The following is a 27,789-nucleotide window of genomic DNA, read 5'->3' as shown; positions in this document are numbered from 1 at the left end:
ACTCATTTCTTCACAGGGTGTAAGTTGCCTTTGAAGACTAGTCTCTAGTTTTCGGGACACTTTATTTTCCTCTACTTTTTGCGAATATGCTTAACAGGAGAATATCCCTTGCAATGCATATGTTCTTTATCTATGTTTATGAAGTCAACGAACTTTGAAATCATTTTCTTTAGGGCAACTTTGTATACCTGTGTTCTGTGTCTTGAGGTGTTTCTTTTACTGCTTAGAGCTTTGAGGGTAATCTTATTTTTTTCTCTTTATATTCTTAGTAGGCACCTCAATACATTCATTAGGATGACCATATTCTACCTTACTTTTTACTTGTCATGTGGTGTGTAAGTGGGTATTCTTTCATATTCTTAGCATGAATATTTTCATGTATTTTTATCATCACTATTTTCTAACTTAACAACTCCAGACTGAGGAGAATACTTCCATTTGCCTATATTTGGGTAAAGACTACCTTAACATTTTAATTTCTCTCCTCTAGTACATTTTAAGTCAATATCTATAATGACTAAAATTTTATTCAGTTGTTTGAGTAAATGTGAGAGTATGATTGATTTGGTATGAATAAGAGGAAAAAACATATATAAGTCAGACCCAGGACCAGCTATATAAGTTGTGAGACCCAGTCCAGGATGAAAATGTAGGGTGCTTTATTCAGAACATAATTAAGAATTTCAGGGAAGTGGAAAGAGAACATTAGACCAAGCACAGGACTCTTCTGAGCACAAATTGTATAGCTATGGAACAGACCCTGTACAGATATTTGGGGGCAGGTGGCAGCTGAGAATTAACTTTATAGATGAGTTTCAAAACAAAATTTCATGAGTACCATTTTTTGGAATAAAATAGTATATAAAATAACAAAGTTGAATGAATATATTTATCTGGAACACCATACTATGCTTTGGCACAGAGTATTGTGGAGAGTAGAATATGTCATTAATAAGAAAACAGTTTTAAATTAATTCTTGACTGAGATCCAATACTTTGTTTACCTTGAGTGCTCAGGAACAGATTGCATGGGTCCTAAAACCTGACTATGTCTACTCTACAAAGTGTGCGTTGTGGGGCACATTTCCTTAACTATCCATATGTCAGTATTTAAGTGTATTGGGATGATAGCAGAGACTCTATCTCACAGATTTGTCATGCAGTTATTATATGTTAAGACCTTTGAAGAGTAAACGTTCAGGCTACTCTGTTATTTCAAAATTCTTTTGCTTTAGTAGATACTATAACCTAATTGCTGTCTTATGGTTGTGAATTAATGTCCAGTATAATGTTAAAATATTTCATGATATTGTTTGTGTAGAGTTACACATTTGTCACTTAGCAGTTAAGACATTAAGTTCATGATGGTAGAAATTAATGATGTAATTTTTTTCTTGTAAGAATATTGAAAGGGCTTTATTTTTAATTTTTTACTTTGAGCTTTCCCCCATCGCCATTTGGCTTATTTGAAAATCAGAAATCTAAATCACCTGTTTAGCAGAGCAATCCAGCTAATTATGCTACACTTTATAAGTTACATAACTTCCAAATCTAATTCAATTTAATTTTAGCAGTTCAGGCATTCTTAAATACATTTAAAAGCAATCTTTTTTGGAAGTAATCCTTGTGATTAAGGAATGTTATTTGCTTTTTTGTGTCACTGAATGATAAACCTTTTTATATTAATATGAATTATGTTTGTTTATAGTGATTATCAATGTGTTTGTGCGTTATTGAGAAGATACAGTAGTTTACAGTCTACAAACTAAATCTCTACCATCATGAAATACTATCTGAAATATTTGGTTTAATGATCAATTTTAGGACTGTATCAAACAGTAAGGATAGTAAGTGTATTTTATTTTCCATACTGGTACATTTAAGATAGTTTCTGAGAAACCATTCTGAGCTGAAAACAAAAGGCTGTCATAGTTTAATTTAGCATTTAGGACTGTGAGACCCTAGGGAATAATTAAGCCATATAGCTATATTTGTTGGTTGTGAACGTTGAAAAGAAAGCAAACAGCAATATTCCCGATTATCACAGAACTTTCTCACCATGCCATACTCTTGACCGCTTCTCTCGCTCTGGTTATCATAATATAATATCTATATTCAATCTCTTTTTCTCATACCAGACAGTATTACCGAAGTCTTCACTAACATCTATGTGACCAGTTTTGGCCCTGTCTCAGATACAGACATGGTAAGTTTTTCATAATATTTTTACTTCATATAATGGGAAGTGTGGGAGATAATTCAAAATAAACACATATTTTTAGTGTTATAGATTACGTATCTGTCTCATGCCTGTTTTGCCTGTTTGCTGTGCATAGTCGCTCAGTCATGTCTGACTCTTTGCAACCCCATGGATTGTAATCTGCCAGGCTCCTCTGTCCATGGGGATTCTCCAGGCAAGAATACTAAAGTGGGTTGCCATGCCCTCCTCCAGGGGATCTTCCCAACCCAGGGCTCTAACCCAGGTCTCCCACATTGCAGGTGGATTCTTTACCATCTGAGCCACCAGGGAAGCCCCATGCCTGTATTAGTTTGCCCAAATACATGGAGAGTTAAGGCTGTTAATCTGCTTGTAGAACGGTGTACCACTGTAACTTAAGTGGTCAGATTAACTCTTTATATTTTATATTATTTTCAAAGCTTTCTACCCAGCTACAGTGTGGCAAACAATTGTTTAAACAAAGTAATGATATTACTGAGAAGCATTTTCTAAGATTAAAACCCCTACTTGACTTCCATATGTCCGTACAGTTTCATAGATAATTGCTTCTTACAGGTTGTGGTCATGATCAGTGTTACAAATGGAAACCTTCTACTGCCATTGAATAAGGTGGATTTCTGGTCATACTGGTCGTATCAATAAATACAGTACAGGTGGCAGAGGATGAGATGGTTAGATAGCATCACCAACTCAATGGACATGGATCTGAGCAAACTCTGGAAGATAGTGAAGGACAGGGAGGCCTGGTGGGATGCAATCCATGGGGTTGCAAAAAGTCAGACACGACTTAGCATCTGAACAGCAACAAACACTCCTCATTTATAATAGATACATATAAATCAATCTAAGAAAACTAGAATCTTAACGCTTGAATTCTATGGAACTGGTCTTTATTTTTCTTTAAAATGAGATCAGGAGAAGAGGGAGAGTGGTCCATTGGGTTAGAAATCAGTGCACTAGACCAATCATCACTAAATTCTTGGTTGAGCACAAGAATTTATTAGACTACTTGCAGCATCTTCTACTGCTACCTATAGTGCTGTACTATAGAAATTTTTTCTTTAAATAATTTTTCATCCACCTTTCTTGCTGTCAGAAAATGAGAATTAGAGGAGATGCCCTTGTCCCAGGCTTTGCCTGGCCATCCTCCATCATGTCATCCTCCCCAGTTTCTTCCTTTTATCTCATATCCCATGGGGAAGGATGACAAGCATGGATGTTTTCCATCTGGATAAATATGGGTTTAAAACTAAAGGGTTTCCTTTCTTGCAGATGCTCATAAACAAGATTGGCCAGGTTTTTTTTGAACTATACTATAGTTAATTTACAATATTGTGTTAGTTTCAGGTGTATAGCCTAATGATTCAGTTACTTTGTTTTCAGATTATTTTCCATTATAGGTTATTATAAGATATTGAACATAGTTCCCTGAGCTATACAGTAAATCCTCATTGCTTATCTATGGCATGTATAGTAGTTTTTATCTGTTAATCATATATTCTTCATTTATCCTTCCCCCACCTCTGTTAATCATATATTCCTAAATTATCCTTCCCCCACCTTCCCTTTGGTAACCTTAAGTTTGTTTTCTATGTCTGTGAATCTGTTTCCATTTTGTATATACATGCATTTGTATTATTGCTTAGATTCCACATATAAGTGATATGATATAGTATTTGTCTTTCTATCTGACTGGAGCCTGGTGGGCTACAGTCCCTGGGGTCACGAAGAGTCGGACATGACTGGGCGACTTCATGACTTCACGACGATGACAATCCTGTTGTGTGTGTGTGTGTGTGTGTGTGACATCTTCTTAAGCCAGTTTTCTATTGACAGACACGTGGGTTGTTTCCACGTCTTGGTTATTCTAAATAGTGCTGATGTGGGGTGCATGTGTCTTTTAAAATTAGAGTATTTGCTTTTTTCCAGATATATTTCCATGAGCGGGATGGCTGAATCATATGGCAACTCGTTTTAGTTTCTTGAGGAACCTCCATACTGTTTTCTGTAGTGACTGCATCACTTTACATTCCTATAATTATACAATTTATTGGGACATACCTACCTTTCCTTTAGGAGTTAGTTATGCCAATTTTATCACAAAAATATGTTTTTCTTCCACCCAGAGTCACTTCTCTGACCTCACAGTCAGAGAACTTGATGAGCATGGATGGCTGAAGATGTCAAGTACAAGAGGGGTGAAAGTGAAAGTCACTCAGTCGTGTCCAACTCTCTGTGACCCCATGGACTATGCAGTCCATGGAATTCTCTAGGCCAGAATACTGGAGTGGGTAGCTGTTCCCTTTTCCAGGGGATCTTCCCAACCCAGGGATTGAACCCAGGTCTCTGCATTGCAGGTGGATTCTTTACCAGCTGAGCCACAAGGGAAGCCCAAGAATACTGGAGTAGGTAGCCTATCCCTTCTCCAGCAGATCTTCCTGATCCAGGAATTGAACCAGGGTCTCCTGCATTGCAGGCTGATTCTTTACCAACAGAGCTATCAGTTTTGGGGAGGTGATTGATACCAAACACTGTAGATCTTTGAAGTTCTTTCAGATTAATATGTGAAACGTTAAGTGCTTTCCCTCCAACTTCAGCTTCTACATTAAGTTAAGTGAAGTCTCTCAGTCGTGTCTGACTCTTTGCAACCCCATGCATGGAGTAGCCTAGTTGAGGCTACTCCATCCATGGGATTTTCTAAGCAAGAGTACTGGAGTGGGTTGCCATTTCCTTCTCCAGGGAATCTTCCTGACCCAGGGATCGAACCCAGGTCTCCCGCATTGTAGACAGACACTTTACATCTGAGCCACCAGGGAAGCCTGTGCAGCTTGTCTTAGTAAATGCTCCCATGTATTAGAGACACAGTGAGAATGAATACCTGACCTCTATGTGAAGCCAAGTGCAGAGAATCAGAATTGTGCCAAGCACAGTTGAAAGAGTAGCAAAATATTATATAAATTATGGTTCCTATATGGTTACCTTTGGTGTTTTATTACCAGCTAAAACAGAAAGGCAAATGGTATAGGACCCCAAAATATCAAAGTTTCCAATGTTGTAGATTTTGTGTAGTGAACATTTGTGCTAACAGAACTGTGTTAAAGTTTTTGTTTGTTCGTTTTGCAAAGTGAATTATTTTACCTCAAAAAATGTATATATCAAAATATATACTTTTCCTAGACACATGATGTTTGCTACTTGAGGGTTTTAGACAAACAGTCATATATTTTTGGCAAAATGTATGAAGTGACTCTTTTCCAGTGATGATAATGGATTAAGCTAATTCTCCTACTTTTGTTCTGACCATTCTTTGGGATTACCAAAACATTTAGAAATCTGGTAGCTTCAACTCAAAGTGGATCAAAGACTTGACTATAATACCTGAAATCATAAAACTCCTAGAAGAAAATATGAGAGAGAAGCCCTTTGACATTGGTCTTGGTGATGATTTTTTTAAACCTGACACAAAAGCAAAAATAAACAAGTAGGACTGACTGTATCAAACCAAAACCTTCTACACAGCAAAATAAATCAATAAGCTGAAAAGGTAATGTACAGAATGGAAGAAAATTTTTGCAAATTATATATCTGATAAGGGGTCAGCATCCCAAATATATAAAGAACTGCTACAACTCAATAGTAAAAAAGCTTTCATATTTGATGGGATACACATTACATTAAATGTGAAAATGCACTCATTTAATGCAAACTCATTTAGTGCAAACTCTATAGGTTAAATTGAGTTGAGTAGGCAACATTGAGTTGGCAACATTTATAGAACAGTCTATGGACTCTGTGGGAGAGGGAGAGGGTGGGAAGATTTGGGAGAATGGTATTGAAACATGTATAATATCATGTATGAAACGAGTCGCCAGTCCAGGTTCGATGCACGATACTGGATGCTTGGGGCTGGTGCACTGGGACGACCCAGAGGGATGGTATGGGAAGGGAGGAGGGAGGAGGGTTCAGGATGGGGAACATATGTATACCTGTGGTGGATTCATTTCAATATTTGGCAAAACTAATACAATATTGTAAAGTTTAAAAATAAAATAAAATTTTAAAAAATTTAAAAATTAAAAAAAAACATGTTTTGTTTTCTTTATGTATTTTGGATTATGTGTGTATGTATGTGAGCAAGTGCACTTGTATACACTATAAATTACCCTAAAATGAAATATATAAACATCTCTGCACCCTCTTGAGCTGCTCAAGACCCTAGATGTTTTTTCCTAGCATATACTGTCCTCGAATCACCTAGCCTAACATCGTCCTATAGAATTCTCTTTGGTCATGTCAAATTTTCTACTTGAATTCCATCTTTATGTGCCTTGTTTACTCATTCCTACCAACAGTTGGCTTGAGGGCAGTGTAATTAATTGCGAGACCATCAACTGGGCACATATTCTATCGTCAGCATCCAGTTAGAGGAAAGAATCCATAACAGTAATTAGAACAGGGAAAATTTAATGAAATGAATTATTAATTCAGACAAGATGGTTAAATAAAATTGTAAAAGGATACTCTAAGCAATGTAGATTTAGCAAATGCAGAAAGTGCAGCATCTGCTTCTCGGGTAAGCATCATGAACAAGGAAGGAACTCAGGACTAGAAGGGAGTCCTTTCCCCCAAGGCCAAGATTTAGAGCTCACCTGAGAGGACTTTTTGGCTAGAGGAGGATATACCTGCCACTGGTGAAGACACAGCCAGTTTAGAAATGTATGAAGGTACATACTGAAGCTGGTCAGAGGAATATCAGGCCTGCTGGCTGAAAACTCACAGCATGGCAGTCCTTTGAAGCTGAACCAAAGGATAACAATGCAGCTAAACCAGGAAGAGAACCAGGAAAGAAAGCCCTCTTTCTTTGCTAAAAATGTGGCAGTCTCCTCTAATGACAGGCCTAACATTACATGAGCTGATGAAGGAGCAGAGTGTACAGAGTGCTTCTCCCATGTCTCAAAGAAAGGGAAAAGAGGATGAATTTGGAGCTGAAGGGTCATTCACTAATAATAGGTGTATATGTGTGATATGAAGAGGCTTTTGAGGGAGAGTCCAGAGATAGTTTGATCACTGAATAGCTACTGTTTGATTTTTGTCCAAATCTAGAGAAGAAAGTGAAAGTTGCTTAATCTATATACATGTGTAACACAGACACAGATACTCCCTCATATTGTAAATCTGTTATAGAAGACAGAGCTTAATTTCCACACCTGTGAAATAGAAATGATTTGGCCTTCATGTTGTTCACATGGAATGATTTTCAATCGATATTACTCTTGTTGGAAAGCAAGGAAAATAATGAGCAAAAAAGTTTGAATTCATGTTAGCATGGATGGCCAGGTCAGGAAATGAAACTCATGTGTGCTACTCTAAACATAAGGAAATTTATTATGATACAGAGGGGCAAGATACTCATGTTATTACTGCCTATACATAAAACTGGATATGAAGGTATCTAATTTATATCTTACAGAAGCAGTTTTTTAATAGGTAAATAGTAAAGAATAAATTTAATTTCACTTTGGGAGACATAGCTGATACTCTTATTTCCATGCAATGTGCGTACTCGGTAGCAGAACCTAAACTCCTAAGTCTGCCTGTGCAGGTCAGTGATGAGATTTGTTGTGACATTAGCCTGAGAGGAAAAAAGCATCCTAGCAAAAAGAACTAAGACCCAAAGGAGCAAGTACACACACACACACACACACACACATACACACTGCTGTCTCAGAATCATTAACTAGCATAATTGCCCAAAGAAAGTTGCAGACCTAAATTATAATTAAAGATTCTAATTGCAGTGTTTGCAATTAAGTTGATTTTTTACAAAAATTCAACTTTAAAAAAATCCATGAGTAAGAAGGTAAACTTGGGAATGTACTAGTAGCTAATTGACAGAGTAGGTAATATCTCATAGCACATTTAAGCAATTTATAACTCCTCAGTGTGTGTTTTTTCCCTTTTTATTTCGTCTGCATAGGAGATCTGTTCCCATTCTAGTAAGCATTTTCACTATGTGAGCATATTCTTCAGACATAGTGGTACAGCCACTAACTATTGCACTGAAACCTAGACTAAGAACCTCAGCCCAAGTGCTTATCTCTTGCACTGATAAGTGTTAGGGTTAGAGCTTAAACAATGGACACTTTGAAGTCATATCAAGATTTCTGATCTAGAGTTTACCATTAGGTCATTAAAAGGAGGAAGTCAGGTAGGTGGTAACCTTGGTTTATTGATCATATAAATCCCCTTGGTAAATAATTGTCTATCTTATGAAAACACAGAGTACATTATCTCTTAGAAACCCTAGAAGTTATTGGGATATTGTGCAGTTCAGTAGTTAGTATCATGACCTAAATCAAATCCCTTACGATTATACAGTGGAAGTGACAAATAGATTCAAGGGATTAGATCTGATAGACAGAGTGCCTGAAGAACTATGGACTGAGGTTTGTGACATTGTACAGGAGGCAGGGATCAAGACCATCCCCAAGGAAAAGAAATGAAAAAAGGCAAATAGTTGTCTGAGGAGGCTTTACAAATAGCTGTGAAAAGAAGAGAAGCAAAAGGTAAAGGAGAAAAGGAAAGATATACCCATTTGAATGCAGAGTTCCAAAGAACAGCTAGGAGAGATAAGAAAGCCTTCCTCGGCAATCAATGCAAAGAAATAGAGGAAAACAATAGAATGGGAAACTAGAGATCTCTTCAAGAAAATCAGAGATACCAGGGGGACATTTCATGCAACAATGAGCACAATAAAGGACAGAAATGGTATGGACCTAACAGAAGTAGAAGATATTAAGAAGCGGTGGCAAGAATACACAGAAGAATGGTACAAAAAAGATCTTCACTACCCAGATAATCACATTGGTGTGATCACTCACCTAGAGCCAGACATCCTGGAATGTGAAGTCAAGTGGGTCTAAGGAAGCATCACTATGAACAAAGCTAGTGGAGGTGAAGGATTTCCAGTTGAGCTATTTCAAATCCTAAAAGATGATGTTGTGAAAGTGCTGCACTCAATATGCCAGCAAATTTGGAAAACTCAGTAGTGGCCTCAGGACTGGAAAAGATCAGTTTTCATTCCAATCCCAAAGAAAGTCAATGCCAAAGAATTCTCAAACTACTGCACAATTGCACTCGTGTCACACTAGCAACGTAGTGCTCAAAATTCTCCAAGCCAGGCTTCAATAATACATGAACCGAGAATTTTCAGATCTTCAAGCTGGTTTTAGAAAAGGCAGAGGAACCAGAGATCAAATTGCCAACATCCACTGGATCATGGAAAAAGCAAGAGAGTTCCAGAAAAACATCTATTTCTTCTTTATTGACTATGCCAAAGCCTTTGACTGTGTGGACCATAACAAACTCTGGAAAATTCTGAAAGAGATGGGAATACAAGGCCACCTGACCTGCCTCTTGAGAAATCTGTATAAAGCTCAGGAAGCAACAGTTATAACTGCACATGGAACAAGACACTGGTTCCAAATTGGGAAAGGAGTATGTCAAGGCTGTATATTGTCAACCTGCTTATTTAACTTATATGCAGAATATATCATGAGAAATGCTGGACTGGATGAAGCTCAAGCTGGAATTAAGATTGCCAGGAGAAATATCAGTAACCACAGATATGCAGATGACACCACCCTTATGGCAGAAAGTGAAGAAGAACTAAAGAGCCTCTTGATGAAAGGGAAAAGGAGAGTGAAATGTTGGCTTAAAACTCAGCATTCAGAAAACTAAGAACATGGCATCTGGTCCCATCACTTCATGGCAAATAGATGGGGAAACAATGGAAACAGTGGCAGACTTTATTTTTTGGGGCTCCAAAATCACTGCAGATGGTGACTGCAGCCATGAAATTAAGAGATCCTTGCTCTTTGAAAGAAAAGTTATGACCAACCTAGAAAGCATATTAAGAAACAGAGACATTACTTTGTCAACATAGGTCTGTCTAGTCAAGGCTATGGTTTTTCCACTTGTCATGTATGGATGTGAGAGTTGGACTATAAAGAAAGCTAAGCACAGAAGAATTGATGCCTTTAAACTGTGGTGTTGCAGAAGACTCTTGAGAGTCCCTTGGACTGCAAGGAGATCCAACCAGTCCATCCTAAAGGAAATCAATCCTGAATATTCATTGGAAGGACTGATTTTGAAGGTGAAACTCCAATACTGTGGCCATCTGATGCGAAGAACTGATTCATTTAAAAAGACCCTCATTCTGGGAAAGACTGAAGGCAGGAGCAGAAGGGGACGACAGAGGATGAGATGGTTGGGTGGCATCATTGACTCAATGGATATGAGTTTGAATAAACTTCGGGAGCTCGTGATGGACAGGGTGGCCTGATTGCTGCAGTCCATGGGGTCACAAAGAGTTGGACACAACTGAGCGACTGAAGTGAACTGAACTGAGTTAACATCATAAGGAGGTTAGAGAATTATTATAGCTTGATATTTGGTTGAAAATTGATCATGAGTTTAACATGTTGATCCTTATCAGCAATTGACATTTGGAAATGTGTCTAAATAAAGAAAATGACTGAAAATGTGGCAAATACTATAGATCAAAGATAATTTAATAATATGTACTCATTTTAAAGCCAGATGTAGAATTTGACTACTGTAAAGTTATTGATATTTTGGAAGCATGAGAATTAGATTTAGGGAATATTCAGCCCGTGTTTTTCAGCACTTTCCTAGCTAAAGTTTTTAATAATTTTCCTCATAATGAGATTAATAGAAATGTTTTGGGATCAGTTGAAGTATTTATTTTAAAAGTTATTTCCTAGGCTCATTCTAAGATCTGTGGAATCAAAATTGCTTGTTGTAGGGCATGACAGTCTGCCTTTTAACAGGTTGAAGTATTCAACTCTATGCTGAGGGAAGCCAAAAACCATCATAGGGTTAAAGGCTTGGGGCATTGGATAGATGATGATACTATTCACTGGGATATGGAACATAGGAAGAAAAGTTTTGTTTGTTTGTGTTTTTGTGTTTGAGGGTGGGGTAATATAGAGGGCATGTGAAGAGTCAGATTTTTTGCAATCTAGTAATTTATATTAGAGGGCAAGAAAAGGATAGAATTGTTTGAAAGCTTCTGTATACCTGGCAAGAAATAATTGCAGACTGGGTCAGGTAGAAAGACTGAAGATAAAAAAAAAAAAATGAAAAGATTTAAAGGATGTGATAGTATTGACAAGCTTTGATGACATTTTGGAGGTAGGGGTTGCAGGAGAAATATAGGATGAGTGTTTGGGAGCATTGGATGGATGATGGTACCATTCACTGGGATAGGGAACATAGGAAGAAAAGTTTGTTTGCTTTTGTTCTCGTGTCTGAGGGATGAATATGTTTTGGACATATTAGGTTGGGGTCTTTGTAAGATATTTACCTGGAGCTGTCTAGGAAGCAGGCATAGATCGAGCTCAAGAGAAAGGCTTAGAGTGCAGATGGCTCAGGAGTCATCTGAAAGCTGAAACCGTGGGCATACATGAACTTGTACAAGGAAAGAGATTAGAGTGATATGGTAATCATGCTTTTACAGAAACTCTAGAATAGAGGAGGATTAAAAAGACTGTAGAGGAGACTGAGAAGGAGCAACCAAGGATATCTGTCAGAATGGAGGAGCATTCCCTTCTCTCAACTAGACTGTGCTTTGATCCTTAATAATCAACATTGGAGAGCACTGTGTTTCCTTCCTTATCAGATGCAATGATGTTTAGTAGTCAGGTATCTGTATCAGTTACAGCCCTCTGTCCAGGTAGGATTCTGTGTCCTGAAGGAGGTATGGTTCATTTGGTAATGGGATGAACCCATAGGTTTTGCTGGGGGCAGGAGGAGAAGGGGACGACAGAGGATGAGATGGCTGGATGGCATCACTGACTCGATGGACGTGTGTCTGGGTGAACTCTGGGAGTTGGTGTTGGACAGGGAGGCCTGGCGTGCTGTGATTCATGGGGTTGCAAAGAGTCGGACACGACTGAGCGACTGAACTGAAATGACCTGAAAACCTCATTTAGGGAGTGGGGTAATAGTTACAGAAAAGAATGCAGGTAAAGGTGGTTTGACTCCAGCCATCACTTTTCTGCAGCAAGAAGGGTTGTAGGAACTAAGCACATGCAGTCATAGTTCACCTGACTGCCTCTGGGGAGAGCATTCCTGTCTACTCCCCTATGCTTTTGTATAAACTAAATAACAAACAACTGTGGCTTCTGAACATGAAGTGATTTTTAAAATAAAACTTGCAGTGGTTGCATGTTCTTTCCCAAGGTTACAAGGGTGGGGCCTGTCTTTTAGGGAGAACTCTGCAGGATTTATATGCCATGAGGAATAATAGACACCATCACTAGTGTATGCCCCTACATTCTCCAGGAGAAACCATTGCACGTAGATGACTGTCAAACACAGAAGGTTTGAGGTGCCATGGGCACTTTCCCAGGGGTTAACTACAACACCAGGAGAATGTGGTTTTAATGCCAGTGCAAGAGAGCATTCATTACAAAAGTAGGGAGAAAACAACAGTGTCATAAATTATGGTAAAGCCAAGGAAAGGATTTAGCTGTGTCATTAGATGAAGAACAAAGAGATATTTGTTGATCATGGTAAAAACAACCAGATTGCAGTGGGTTGAGGCATGTGGGAGGTGAGGAAATGGAGAAAGAGTGGAGGCAACATTTTTTAAGCCGCGTGGTTGAGGCGAGGAGGGAAGGCAGAGGGCAATAGCTGTAAGGCATTGACTGTCAGACAGGCTTTTTTTTTAAGTTGCATTGAACTTCTCGCTGTTCTCAGAACCTGCCATTATCTTTAACAACTCAGTGGCCTTGCAAATGTTTTTCCCTCTTCTTGTTATGCCTTCCCTCCTGCTTTGCCAACTGGAGAGTTTTCATTTATTCAAAGCCAAGCTCAAATTTCATCCTCCCTGATGTTTTTCTAGGCTACTCCAAGCAGAGTCAATCCTTCTGATCCCCATGCTCCACAACATGACTTTGACTCCTTTTGATGAACTTCCATGCTGGATTATAAAACTCTGTATGTCTTTTTTCTTTATTGCAGCCTGAGCTACCAGGCATGAGTTGTGTTTGGTCTTTTCAACCAGATTGCTAAGTACACACTCTGTATCTGTCAGTGTCGGGAGCTGAATACTTAAGTATAAGCAGGGCTGCCCTCGTGTTGTTCACAGTGTAGTGGGGGGACAGTTAAGGAAAAAATCAACAATCTTAAAACAGTGTGGTCATGTTTTTATTGAAGTATTTATGGATTGATATGGTAGTAGTGAGCATATGGGTAGAGGATGTCTATATCTGAGAAGATTTCTAGGAAAAAAAGATAGCAGAGGAGGACAAAGTTTAGCCAGCTACATAAAGGATGAGTGTTTTAGCACAAAGTGAAAGAGCTTGATGAATTTAGTAAACTTTAAAAAGTTCAGTGTGACTGCAGACTAGAATGCTCTTTTGGATTTGGGGGACAGGAAGCTAGAAAACAACTTAGAACCAAATCATGAAGGCCTTATAGCCAGCTGCCCCAAAACTCCATAAAAGCATCTCCAAATCAAACTTGAAACATAGTAGATTTCTGTTACCACAGATCTTATTATCCCATGGCTTTTTCGATATGTCGGTATATTTTAATACATAAATATTATATAGAAAAAGAGCTCACTGTGATTAGTTTAATATAGTCACATAGGCATGCATACACATGCACATTCACATCGCACACTTGGGAATGTAAGGATTAGGGGATTGCACTACCATCTGCCCCTGCCGATGCCTTTCTCCTTGTGTACCGTTTGAGCTGTTATGGCCCAGAATCCTTGTTATTACACTTAATTCCCAGTGATTCCTCTCATTTGTTTATTCATGGACTAATTAGTGTTTACCTCCTATGGTCTGGGCAGTTAGTTAGATACTGGTGATGCATTGAAGAAGGTGGTCATTGTCCTTGTTCTCAATGTGGAGTGAACATTGCCAGATGTAGGGGTTGACAGGGAAGAGACTGCAGGGGAATTCCATGAGTTTGGGTAGTAAGGTGAAGCATGACACATGAGGCCCTGCAGTACCGATATTGCTATAGGCAGAGTGTATGGAGAACTGCTAGGCATGAGACTGTGGAGGTAAGACCATTGCAGAGCTTTCGAGGCTATAAGAAAGCCTTTGGACTTCATCCCAAGGGCTTTAGAAATTCAAAAGCACACTTAACAGCACTTCATTGTATGGATCTTCTTTCTCCATATCATGTAATATCTCGGGTGCCTCTTGTAGCTTCTGTTCACTTTCAAAATCAAAGAGCTCCATCCAGTCCAATTTAAATATCAATATTTTATGCCATTTAGAGCTTCTCTCCTCTTCTTAGCCATAGTCACAAGTAAGGGTTGCATAGTGGCTGGTGGGCTGTGATCGACTATTCTTCTCTTTCTGGGTCTTTCTAGAGTTGAGGCAATGAAAAGGGAAATTATAAAAAGGAAGGAAGTATCTTTTTTATTGGTAAACATTTTTCAGGTGTGTTTATTTTTTTATCAGAATATAATTGCTCCACATTGTGCTAGTCTTTGAAGTGAATCAGCCATATGCATACATACATCCCCTGCCTCTTGGACTTCCCTTGCACCCTCCCCATCCCACCACTAAAAAGAATGAAATAGGGTCATTTGTTGAGATGTGGGTGGACCTAGAGTCAATTAAACAGAGTGAAGTAAGTCAGAAAGAGAAAAACAAGTATCATATACTAACACATTTATGTGGAATCTAGTAAAATGGTACTGATGAACCTGTTTCCAAGGCAGGAATAGAGACGTAGACGTGGAGAACAGACATGTGGCCACGAGGGTGGGGAGCAGAGGGTGGGACGAATTGGGAGATTAGGAAATATCTCTTTACTTAGCCGTTCTGTAGGTGGTTCTCTCTTGGCAGTCAGTGACATTTGTATGGCTGTTAGATAAACGCAGGACCTCTCATGGGGCATGCATGTGATTTCCTTTCAATGACCTCTGTTATCCAAAACACCAAAAACACAGCTGGTTTATTCTTTTGTAGTTCTCTTGGGGCGTCCTACTCAGTCTCTGACTCTGGCACTTTACCTTGTGGCCTTTTACGGATGGGTGTCATTCTCTTGTCAGGCCACCCTTTTTTTGAGTTTGGGGACTTGGGGAAGAAGGCTACTGCTAAGGTGATTTATACCAGGCTATACCAGGCTACCTTCTTTGAAATCCAAACTATTTCTAAGAACTTTATATGTATTATCCCACTTCATCCTTATAAGAAATAAGTTGTATAATTGCCACTGTTTTACAGATAAGTCGGCTGAAATAAAGAGAGATTAAGTAACCTGCTCAAGATCAAGTACCCTGGTCTACTTGACTTATGAGCCCATGCACCTAACATCTATTTCATGTCACTCAGCTTATTATTGTTGTTATTTTTCCATCTTGTGTTTGAGTCAGTTTTAAATATGGAAAGAAGACTTTGACAATTTCAAAACTCTGATTCTCAACGTGAAACTAAATTCTTGCTGTAACTTTCCATGACACTTGACTGGAGTCTATATTTTAGTCTATAAAGAAAGAAATTTCTGTCCCACCTCCAAGGATTGTTTTTATGTATGGTACAACAAAAAGAACATAGTGCCAGGAAACTTAAGGTTTGAGTTCAAATGTTGGATTTCTTTCTCTTTTTTTAATGATATGACTTCTGAAATATTCCCTACCTGTTAAATGGAAATACTGCTGCATAGTTAATAAGGCTGTTGGCTTAAAGCTCAACATTCAGAAAACAAAGATCATGGCATCCGGTACCATCACTTCATGGGAAATAGATGGGGAAACAGTGGAAAGAGTGTCAGACTTTATTTTTCTGGGCTCCAAAATCACTGCAGATGGTGACTGCAGCCATGAAATTAAAAGACGCTTACTCCTTGGAAGGAAAGTTATGACCAACCTATATAACATATTCAAAAGCAGAGACATTACTTTGCCAACAAAGGTCCATCTAGTCAAGGCTATGGTTTTTCCTGTGGTCATGTATGGATGTGAGAGTTGGACTGTGAAGAAGGCTGAGCGCTGAAGAATTGATGCTTTTGAACTGCGGTGTTGGAGAAGACTCTTGCGAGTCCCTTGGACTGCAAGGAGATCCAACCAGTCCATTCTGAAGGAGATGAGCCCTGGGCTTTCTTTGGAAGGACTGATGCTAAAGCTGAAACTCCAGTACTTTGGCCACCTCATGCGAAGAGTTGACTCATTGGAAAAGACTCTGATGCTGGGAGGGATTGGGGGCAGGAGGAGAAGAGGACGACAGAGGATGAGATGGCTGGATGGCATCACTGACTTGATGGACATAGGTCTGAGTGAACTCCAGGAGTTGGTGATGGACAGGGAGGCCTGGCGTGCTGTGATTCATGGGGTCGCAAAGAGTCGGACACGACTGAGTGACTGAACTGAACTGAACTGAATGAATTTTAAACAATACATTGTGTCAAAATGAATTGCAATTGACATATTTTAACTATTAATCATTTTAAGTTCTTTGATTAGATATTTTAAATCATTTGCTGTTAGAATCTGAATCTTTAGTAACAGTTTCTAATTTGTGAACTTGCCAGGCGTCTAGATCCAAAGAGAAAGCCCAGATATCTTGCCCATACAATAGTCCAAAAATGCAGTAGCTGTGGTGATCTGCGGTCTGTTTGTGTGAGCTTCTTTGCATAATAAGGTTTTATGATGGTTACTAATTGGGTTTATTGACACTGCTGATCTGTTCTTAAGCTTCTTACTGTTTGCAATTTTTGCAGGGCTAATACCAGGCTAGATTCTTAATTCCCACCACTTTGAGTACCAACTGAAAATGTTGGAACTTACCATTCTTGTATAGTCTCAGGGTGTTATTTCTTCAATTGTTGTATACCTGCCTCATAAACCGCATTTTTCTTCATGATAAAGAAACACAGATTGAAACTTTAAGGAGACTATTCTTCAATAGCAAAAGGGTATAATGAAATAAATTTTGGTACTTTAAAATACACTCAGTAAATCAAAGTAAATGAGAAATCACTCCAAGAGCAGTCCTGCAATTTGGTCATGTTTTAGTGCGTAGATAAAATTCTTCAGAAATTGGCTACAAGCACTGGCTTATAATTAATGTAGCCAAGCAGTAAGAAATATGCTGTCTTCACTAAGTTAACGTGTCCTTGAAATCATATTTATCCAATTAACTGTGCAATAGAGAGTGATATCCTTATTTGCAATACATTTGATGGAAATAATACTCAGTGGCAGTAAAGACATTGGGCTGGAAAACGCATCCTTGTCTGAGTTCTGTCCCTTGCATGATTGGAAATAGGGCAGTCACTAAATTTGTTTATAAATCCATCTATAAAACAGAGATGTTTGATTAAATTTCCCTTAAAGAGTTTCTCAAATCTTCAAGTGTATGGATTCTTCAACTCTTTCGTCTCAACAGTCTCAAGTGTCCTGTACACCAGCCAGAGGATAGCTGCATGCTGACATGTCCTTATGAAACTTTTTAGTTTCTTTTTAAATTTGCTCCTTATTGTTTGTGTTTTCTCTGAGCAATTTTGTAGTTGATCTTGGTGTTATTTCTTTGGAACCTCGGTTCAAGGGACCAAGTCTTGTTTGTATGAAGAAGCTGTACTGTTTGTACTTCTCTGGCAATTTTCTTGCAACACACAAATCAAGTGATTATTTTATTAGTGTATATTCATGACAAACGAGATTTATTTTAAGAAACCTTTCAAGAATATTCTTTGTATATATATTATATTATATATACATTCATTATATATATGTATATATATGAAATTAAAAATGCAAATAATTTTTTGGAAATCCTGTTGTAACTTAGTGGATATGCAGTACATATTATTCAATTGAAATGTCTCCTTTCCTTCTATTTTAATCTTGAAATCAAAACCACAAAAACTAGTGAATCAATTGTACTTATTTGTTTACATATCTATATGCTTTTGTACTAATATATTGAAGTATTCTGAGAAGCACAAAATCAGAAATTGGAATGAGATTAATTTTAAATACATATTATTTTCAGGAATAATCATTATATAACTTTTAAAATAGATTTATTTTTTTACTCTACCTAATATTTTTATTCCTGAGAATATTTTAACAATTACTATGTTTAAATGTGCTTTATTTTTATATATCTTGCTTAAATAGTTTATACTATAGCAATCATCTGATTCTAAATTCATATCATTTTAATACTTGTCACAATAACTGCTATAGTTACAGAAAGAGACATAAATTCATGTTTAAGAAGTGTATTATTGGTTACTGGTTACTGAACCATCATGCCAATTTTTATAAAACCCATCCACCAATTCTGGATATACATCTTCATATTCTGAGTATTTGGTTTTCAAAACAACTTAGTATTTGCAATGTCCTTATATTATCATTAACCAGGATTTCATGGTACAATATGTGCTTCAGATGAAGCTCATCATTAAATATAGTGGGTTTAAACTCACATTTTAATTATCTTTACTGAAAATTATAAATTTGCTTTTGCATATTTCTCTGTAGAGTTATTAGTTCATCATTTTTATATGACTAATGAAGAACTCATGTTAGTCATAGAAGTGATATCCCTTTTTCTTGTTGTCCACTTGGATTGTATAATTATTAGTGTTTTCTTTAATCCATGGTATCACTTAGCAGTGAGTTTTTAAGTCAATTTATTTTCACTAGAGTTAGTTTAATCAAAACTAGATATTATAACTTGAAAATTTACTTGAGTACAAATCACAGTACACTGAATGTAGATGAAATAGGCATCCCTTGACCGTTCCCTGTTGTAGCTTCTTCTCTTCCCATAGGATGACTTACTCACATGACTATCCATTTAGTGGGAGTGGATATAGTGAGAGTACCAGTATCATAATATATATTATTTACTAGCAAAACTTCATTTACTTCTTATATTTAGATAAGGATTCTAAATATGAGAAGAACAAAGTTATAATTGCAGTATATCGTGTTGTAGTAATGGAAAGCTTTATGAAGTAGTAAAGATAAACAGACTTTGTTCTAAATAGATAAACAGTGTTTCATCCAGGTGTTTAGGGAACTGGGAGTGTGGCTGAGTGTTGAGTTCTTGACCCAGGCAGGTGGAGCACTTGTTTTATCTGAGGAATGGCAAGGTTAGGAATTGTTAAAATTGCCTAGTGAAAGTGAACTCGCTCAGTCACGTCCGACTCTTTGCGACCCCACAGACTGTAGCCTACCAGGCTCCTCCGTCCATGGGATTTTCCAGGCAAGAGTACTGGAGTGGGTTGCCATTTCCTTCTCCAGAGGATCTTCCTGACCCAGGGATCGAACCCGGGTCTCCTGCATTGGGGGCAGACGCTTTACCGTCTGAGCCACCAGGGAAGCCTAGAGTGTAACGTGAATGTGCCTGGTTGTGGGGAGGAGGAGATAAATGCACAGTCACTATGCCTAGGATGGCAGAGTACACTTGGGATGCTTTGAAGGCTCAAAAACAGTGTACTTAAAAATAGTTTAAAATATTTATGGCTGAGTCTCGTTGCTATTCACCTGAAACTATCACGACATTGTTAATGGGCTATCCTCAACAAAATAAAAAGGTTAAAAAAAAAAAAAAGGAGCTCACCTGAAACTTACTGTTTGGAAACCTTGAGTATCTCCATGTGAGGGGTCTATAGGAAAGGTTTCCTACTATTAGCAAGAATTTCTGAAACAGATAAACATCACATAGTTTTATAGAAATAGAAAATTTGAAGTTTTATAAAAAGTTGTAAAATATGTTCATTTACTGAACAGGTAAGTGTCCAATATGCTCACATCAGACATGAATTTGGCAAAACCACATTTGCAAAGACACATTTACATAAAAACATATCAGATAGGACAAACTTACAGGGTCATATGGATGCCTAAGGTCAAATCATGTTGATGTATGGCAGGGGCCATCACAATATTGTAAAGTAATTATCCTCCAATTAAAATAAATAAATTTTAAAAACTCATCTTTTAATCTAGTTTTTTTTTAATTGAGCTATATTTCTATAAATTACATTTTAAAAAGTGACTGAATCACAGTGAGGGTAGATTAGGTGATGATATTTTCTGCTAAGGTTTAGGACCCAGAGCCACTCTTTACTTCTGTCCGTATATCATTACCTGTGGCTGACTATGGAGAAGGCAAGGGCACCCTACTCCAGTACTCTTGCCTGGAAAATCCTCCGGACGCAGGAGCCTGGTGCGCTGCAGTCCATGGGGTCGCTAGGAGTCAGACACGACTGAGCGACTTCACTTTCACTTTTCACTTTCATGCATTGGAGAAGGAAATGGCAACCCACTCCAGTGTTCTTGCCTGGAGAATCCCAGGGACAGGAAGCCTGGTGGGCTGCCGTCTATGGGGTGGCACAGAGTCGGACATGACTGACGCGACTTAACAGCAGCAGCAGCAGTGGTTGACTATTTACCTTTATCCATTCAATTTTTGAGGAATTGTTCAGAATCATTTACTTAAGTGAAGAAGTGAAGTGAAGTTGATCAGTCGTGTCCGACTCTTTGCGACCCCATGGACTGTAGCCTCCCACGCTCCTCCGTCCATGGGATTTTCCAGGCAAGAGTACTGGAGTGGGTTGCCATTTCCTTCTCCAGAGGATCTTCCCAACCCAGGGATCGAACCGGGATCTCCTGCATTGTAGGCAGACGCTTTACCATCTGAGTCACCAGGGAAGTTCCTTAAGTGAGGTTTGTACAAATGATTTGATATTGTCATAAGTATGTGACATTTTTAATGTCTTTTTCTAAACAGACAATTTTAGTTGAGTGAAATTGCCAACTGCTAAGGTGTTTATTTTCAAACATGTGATAACTGTGGCTTTGTGCTCAAAGGACACTTTCTGAATTTCCAGTCTCAGAGGCATAACTGAACATTTTAGTTATTTATCATGAAAGTTTTTGCACGAACATACATTGACCAAAATTTTAATATCCAATAAATTGTCAGTATTGATCACAATTGTGAATTGTACATATTTAAAATGTATGCATTCTCTTGTCCTAAGAAGGACAGAGAGAGAATGAGAAAAGGGAGGTGGGGAATGATAAAGAGAGAGGATGAAAGACAGAGAGAGACAGATTGAATAAATCAACTTAAAGTATTGAAGAATGATAATAGAGGAAGTGATCAATAGTTGGTCTGTATGAATATTTAAAGGTACATTGTAACCTGGGGGTGTTTTTTTGCAAAGCATTAATATTTTTAGTATTCTAATACCTTGTCAAATTATTTTCATTACAACTAATTCATAAAATAAACTTTATTGAAATCATCTCCTAACAATTTCTTGTTAACAATATGATATCTCATCATTTTTTTAGGGTTAAAAAAGCAATAAGATATTTTATAGTTTCTTTGGCAACAGAAAATGTCATTTAGATCTGACAGTGTGTATGTTTAAGAGTTGCTGTTTTGCCCTTCCTTTTTTATTTTGCTACTGAGAATCAGGCTGCCTGCTTATTCATTCTTGAGATAAATGATTAAGTAATTTGGGACAAATCCACCAGACTCTGCTCAAGCATGCCCCTTGTCCAAGTAGTTTTAAACCATACAATGCAGTAAAACAGTTTGACTGAGACTTTATTCAACTGAATGAGGTCAGAGAAAGTATTTCTCTTTTTCTTTTCATAATGTGTACCTAATTGTGTGAATATACATGCTTTATCCTTTTGTAAATGGCAATAATTATTGATAAATATAAAGGAATGATTTTTCAAAATTCACTTCTCAAAATAGTTTTCTCTGTTTTTAAACTATATTATTACTTTTTTCCAATTTTATAGTATCCTTGTATCTAAAATAATTATTATTTTCAAAAATTCTATTTTCTATTTCAGGAATATACAATCGATGTTTTCTTTCGACAAAAATGGAAAGATGAACGATTAAAATTTAAAGGTCCTATGAACATCCTTCGACTCAACAATTTAATGGCAAGCAAAATCTGGACTCCAGATACCTTTTTCCACAATGGGAAGAAATCGGTGGCACACAATATGACAATGCCAAATAAGCTTCTCCGAATCCAGGATGATGGGACCCTGCTCTACACAATGAGGTATATGTGTAGATCTGATATGTTGCCTTTGAATACTGAGGAATCTATGTATTAACCAACCAGCCAAGCTAGGTATCAAGAACTAGCAAGTTGAATGCCTTTATAACAGATTATTGAGATAACCAGAATATGTTTTGTGAATGCTTGAATCTTAAAAAGCAAAGGTAAAGTAGTATTTATGAGTTTGAATATCATTTTAGTGTGTTAAAAGTTAAAAATTGCTTTAGCTGTTAAAAATTTATTTATTTTTTTGTCAATTTACTTTTCATACTACATTGGAGTTAAGTTCAATTTTAACAGTATGGTTTAAAATGTTCTTTATACTAGGATGAAGTTTTATTTTTAATATCTCATAAACTATTCCTTCAAAATTTTAAGGCCTTTTTTTAGCACATTTCACTTACTATTTTGATCCTCCTTAGGAAATAAAAAATACTTTTATAACTTCAGAGATCCCTTGTAACTCCAAGTTCAGATGATACAATCTTAAAAATTATCTAAAGAAATATATAGTTGTTGACTCTAGCAACTATTCCATTTTAACTCTTCTCACAAATTAATCTTTTAAAATGTTATGTAGCAAGGAAAACAATTACAAATCTAATAAAATGATGTATAATCTAAAATGTAAAATTTGATAAAGACTTTGTATAAATAAATAACTTTCATCAGCAATATATAGACAGATGTTTATTCCAGGCACTTGATATATTATTATTTCATGTGAAATGTTAAGTGGTAAATTTCAGTTGTGAAAGTTATTTAAGAAGGGACAATATGCAGTCCTGATCTTTAAAGAAAAAACTTTTTTTTTTAGTTTTCATTACTAAATGACCATTGTCTAAAATGCAAGCTAGCTATTCATCCTGCTTCTCTTGTTGAATCTTGCAATACAGATATCATATCCTGCTTGGTTTTACACATTAATCAGTCCTGTGAATTAAGAAAAAATTGGAAACTTGGGATTTTGGAAAAAATTGCATAGAATTCTACTTAAATACTCTCTTAAAAGTATATGCTGTGCTGTGCTCAGTCATGTCTGACTTTTTGCAACCCCATGGACTGTAGCGCCATGCCCCTCCCCTCCTCCAAGCCCCCCCGCCGAGGTTCTTCTGTCCACAAAATTTTCCAGGCGAGAATACCAGAATGGGGATCTTCCCAACCTAGGGATTGACCTCAACTCGTATCTCCTGCATTTCCTGCATTTACAGGCAGATTCTTTACAGCTGAGCCACCTGGGAAGCTCTTAGAAGTATATACATTATAATTAAATTGTTGGTCACATTTGTTTTGGTCATCATAAGAGATTCATCTGTAATTTCAAATTAGTACCTATTTTAACTTTACCTTTGTGCAAAATGGAATAATTGATAATTTTCTTTATAATAAATTTGCTATGATTACTCTTTAATGTGACCTTAAAGATACAAAATATATTTCTTTAACATTTATAATTCAACAATTTTGGACTTCTGTCCATTTGATTAACAGTCTAGTCTCAAAAATATATTTCTAAGATATATATATATATATTTATTTATGTATGTATTTACAGATATAAATAAAGACAGATGTATATATATATCCTAGAAATATCTTGCTGAGACTAGCATATATATATAATCTATGGGCTTCCTGGGTGGCTCAGATGGTAAAGAAACTGCCTGCAATGTAGGAGATCTGGAGTCTATCTCTGGGTTGGGAAAATCCCCTGTAGGAGGAAATGGTAACCCATTCCAGTATTCTTGTCTGGAGAATTCCATGGACAGAGGAGCCTGGTGGGTTACAGTCCATGGGGTTGCAAAGCATAGGACGCGACTGAGCAACTAACATTTTCACTTTCATATGTATCTATATATAGTATATAATATTCATTTACAATTTATTAATTTTGAAGGGTGCTTCCCCAAGGCATTATTGAATTCTTGTATCAGTTTTGCTATATGGTTATTGATGGAACATTGGGAGAAAATAGCTTTCTTTTTATGATAGAGATTTTTTTCATTTTTTTCTTTAAGATTTCTGATGTTAATATTGAAGTTAATGGGAAACTAACCTTCAAAAACATGTACATAACTTTTTCTTAACTAACCAGAGAGTATGAAATGCTTAAGTAAAATGCATTTTTAATTAGGTTTTGTTACTTACACTCAGATTTTATTGATGCTAATATCTTCTGAACGATTGCCTAAATGTGAAAGAACAGAAGGATATTTAAATGTGAATTAGCCTAATCGGATGCCATGATGAGGGTCCTACCTCATCATTCATTAATTTTATTGACAACAGTAAGGAGTGATTTATCTTGACTTGCCAATTTACTTAAACAAAGAGTGGAATTTTAACTTTTAGGCTTACAGTTCAAGCTGAATGTCCAATGCACTTGGAGGATTTTCCAATGGATGCCCACTCATGTCCTCTGAAATTTGGCAGCTGTAAGTATGGGGATGGAGGTACATGTTTTGGGTCAATAAAATCAAAGATGGTCAGCATCACAACTTAATTGTGTACTTCCTTCTCATATGATGGGATGCTTAATGCTTTTCTAACAAGATGTAGAAACAAAAAATATACTGACTTCCCTCAAGTAATCAATTGGCTAGCCCTCCTGTATTCTCAAATATCATTATATCTTAATTATTATGTTTAATTGTCATTTACCTTACTGCTAGCAAAAAACACAGTATGTTTTTATACATATGAAAAAGTGGGAGCTCCTTGAAGTTCCGGACTATTATCATTTACCTCCTTTTTCAAGTGCAAATGCATTAAAAATGCAACATAAAGTGGGTTTTTTTCCAACTGAGAGTAAAAATGTTAAGGATAGATTCTGTTGTTTAGTGATCAGCCTGACACAAATGGCAGCAGAGAATAGGTGAAAAAAAAGAAAAATGAAGCTGGATGTCTGTAATTATCTTTCTACTTTCTAATAATAGAGGGATTTTTTTTTCTAAAATAAATTTGAAAGAGTCAGTGGAGCAAGATTGCTCCATGTGGGCACTTTCTGTGTACAAAAAGTATTTCAGAAAAGGCACTGTGCATTTGGCTGTTGTTTAGGTCACTGAGGTTGTATCTTATATGTCAACCAGAAGCATTAGCTCTCCCAGAATAATTGAAAAGAGGGGGAAGGTCAAATCATCTCCCTAGGCCCAGAAGGCATTCAGGGCATGTTCAGGATAAATTCATGGACACAGCTAAGCAGCTTCTCTCTTTTGTGAGAGTGTTCCATAGCCTGACCTTTTCAGAAACTGTGCTCTTTCTAGCACCCCATCTTTGTCCATTCCTAGCAGCTTCAGACTTTTCACACTCTTGAACAGAAATGCAGTTCTCTCAGCTGATTAAAAATATGTATGACTAAATAATGTACCTTCTGCTCACAGACTGTATCAAGTGAAGAATAAGGAAGAATGATGGCCAATACGAATGCAAAACCCTCTGAGTATTTTGATGATCATAGTTTTATGGAATGATAAGTTCAATCGTATTTGTTCTGTTCTATATTACAAAAGGTGTCAGTTCCCAATTTTCTTTGAGAATCTCCTCTTTGTATAATTACAAAGCCTTCATTTCCTGTCATGGACACTATCATTTCAGTACTAGCACTTCTTCAAAAATTATTTAAGATAGTCAATCATGTTATTCCAAGTAAACATTAAGCTAGAAAACTACATTAGATGCAGCACAGAAAAGCTTATTTGCATTGCATAAATTGTATTAAATAGATAACTGAAAAGCCTTGATACCAAAGTAGTATTTATTGAAGATGTAGTGATGATCTAAGAAGGAAAGGCATTTTGCAGTGGACAAGTTAGTGCCATTAAGACACTAAACATAAGTGATGTCTCAATTCTGAATATGAAATAGATACACCTGAAAATATTTTAAGTGAAAATTTAAAATGTCTTATAGTGCATCTTCAGACAAATGTAATGTTGTGTGCTTGCGAATATGGTTTTCTGTATCTAGAAGTGTTGCAGGCAACACGTAGAGCTTATTGTTAGGCATTTTTTTGTTGAATTGTACTTACTTAGTTTCCTCTATATTTATTTTCTGACACATAGAGTTAAAAAAAAGTTGCATATTATCTTACTTATCCTTGCCAATAGTACATACTTGAGACATAGAGAGTTAATTGTACAGACAGCACTATGGAATATGGACCAACAGGCCAACCCAAAACTTAAAATGTTGGCAAGAAAATTTTTGGCTGAAGGGGTGATGACCTTTCCTTCTAATCATTTACTTCTCACTTGTTTAAAAAAATTTCCTTGACTCCCACAAGTGATGGAATTCCTGGAGTTTTATCATTAATTATCCTCAAATAAAAGAAGCATCTTTTCTACTAACTTACAATTTTGAATTCAGTTTTGTTTTGCTTTTTGCTGTGGCTTCACATCTTTACACAATTCCTTGCTATTTAATTTGATCTAAAACTTCCTGAATGGAAATCTAAAAGTACTCTGGGCATCATCCTAAAATAAATTTTAATTTTTTGGATAAAAATTAATAATTAAAATGATTTTGATATTGTTTTGGTTATCAAATATTAATAATTTGTTAGTATGCCTTTACTCTTTAATTCAGATTAGGACTCAAAATGGGTTATTGATTTAAATTAAGTAAAATTATGTAATGGAACCTAATCTAGACATGCAATTTATAAAGAAATTTGTCTTTTTTTCCTTTTATACTTCACTGAAAAATCACAACTTATAAAAATCACTAAAAAAATCACAGTCTCTGAGTTTATATGTGTGTTTGTGGACCAGAAAATGCCTCAAGTCTGCATTGCATAATTTTCTGTTCTCTCTTTTCTCGCCAGACCCCAAATCTAAAAAACATATTCCTACCTAATAAGTGAAATAATTTCTTTTTATAAAAGATATGGGAAGGATCAGTCATTTTAACATATTCTTGAGCTTCCATCCAGATTTACATCTTTCATAATAGTAAATAACAAAATTAAAATGTTATATGTTTCCTGATTAATCTAGCAAGAATGAAGCGAGAGCGTTTTCCTTATGACAGGTGCAAAAAGGATAGCTATCAGTAAGAAAGAGTCCCTCCCATCAGTCTCTTATTAGTTTCTCTAAAATTTCACCATTTTGCAGAGTTTCATTTTCTTTTATTTATGTTTAAAGATAAACATCAAAATTCAAAAGTGGAATTATTATAATTGCTTAAAATAAAACCTTATATGTATTAAGATCTAGAACTGCTGAGTACTCTGAGGTCTTCTGATATAAAGTGGAGCATATGATGTCTTTTCAGTTTATTAAATTATGTGTCATTTGAAATTTTATTGAAGAGAAGGTCAGTATATGTATTCATGAGGAAAACAAAACAAGCCCTTTGATAAACTGAGAATGCATTGCTGGTTATACACATTACTAAGATTACTTAATTATATATAACAACAAAATCATCAATGATTA

The 27,789-nt window shown here is 36.5% G+C and overlaps 1 protein-coding gene across 1 annotated transcript in view; it reads left to right on the top strand.

The window, feature by feature from the left end:
• GABRA2 (gamma-aminobutyric acid type A receptor subunit alpha2) overlaps window positions 1-27,789 on the top strand; it is a 146,428-nt gene that overhangs the window by 54,359 nt on the left and 64,280 nt on the right. The window contains 3 exon segments of the mRNA XM_070372348.1: window positions 2,139-2,206; window positions 22,134-22,354; window positions 24,707-24,789. Of these exon segments, the coding sequence (XP_070228449.1) occupies window positions 2,139-2,206; window positions 22,134-22,354; window positions 24,707-24,789 (372 nt within the window).

This window comes from Bos mutus, chromosome 6, assembly GCF_027580195.1.
Source record: "Bos mutus isolate GX-2022 chromosome 6, NWIPB_WYAK_1.1, whole genome shotgun sequence".
NCBI lineage: Eukaryota > Metazoa > Chordata > Mammalia > Artiodactyla > Bovidae > Bos > Bos mutus.
Note: the sequence above shows the minus strand (reverse complement) of the source record. Positions and strands in the feature narration are given on the sequence as shown.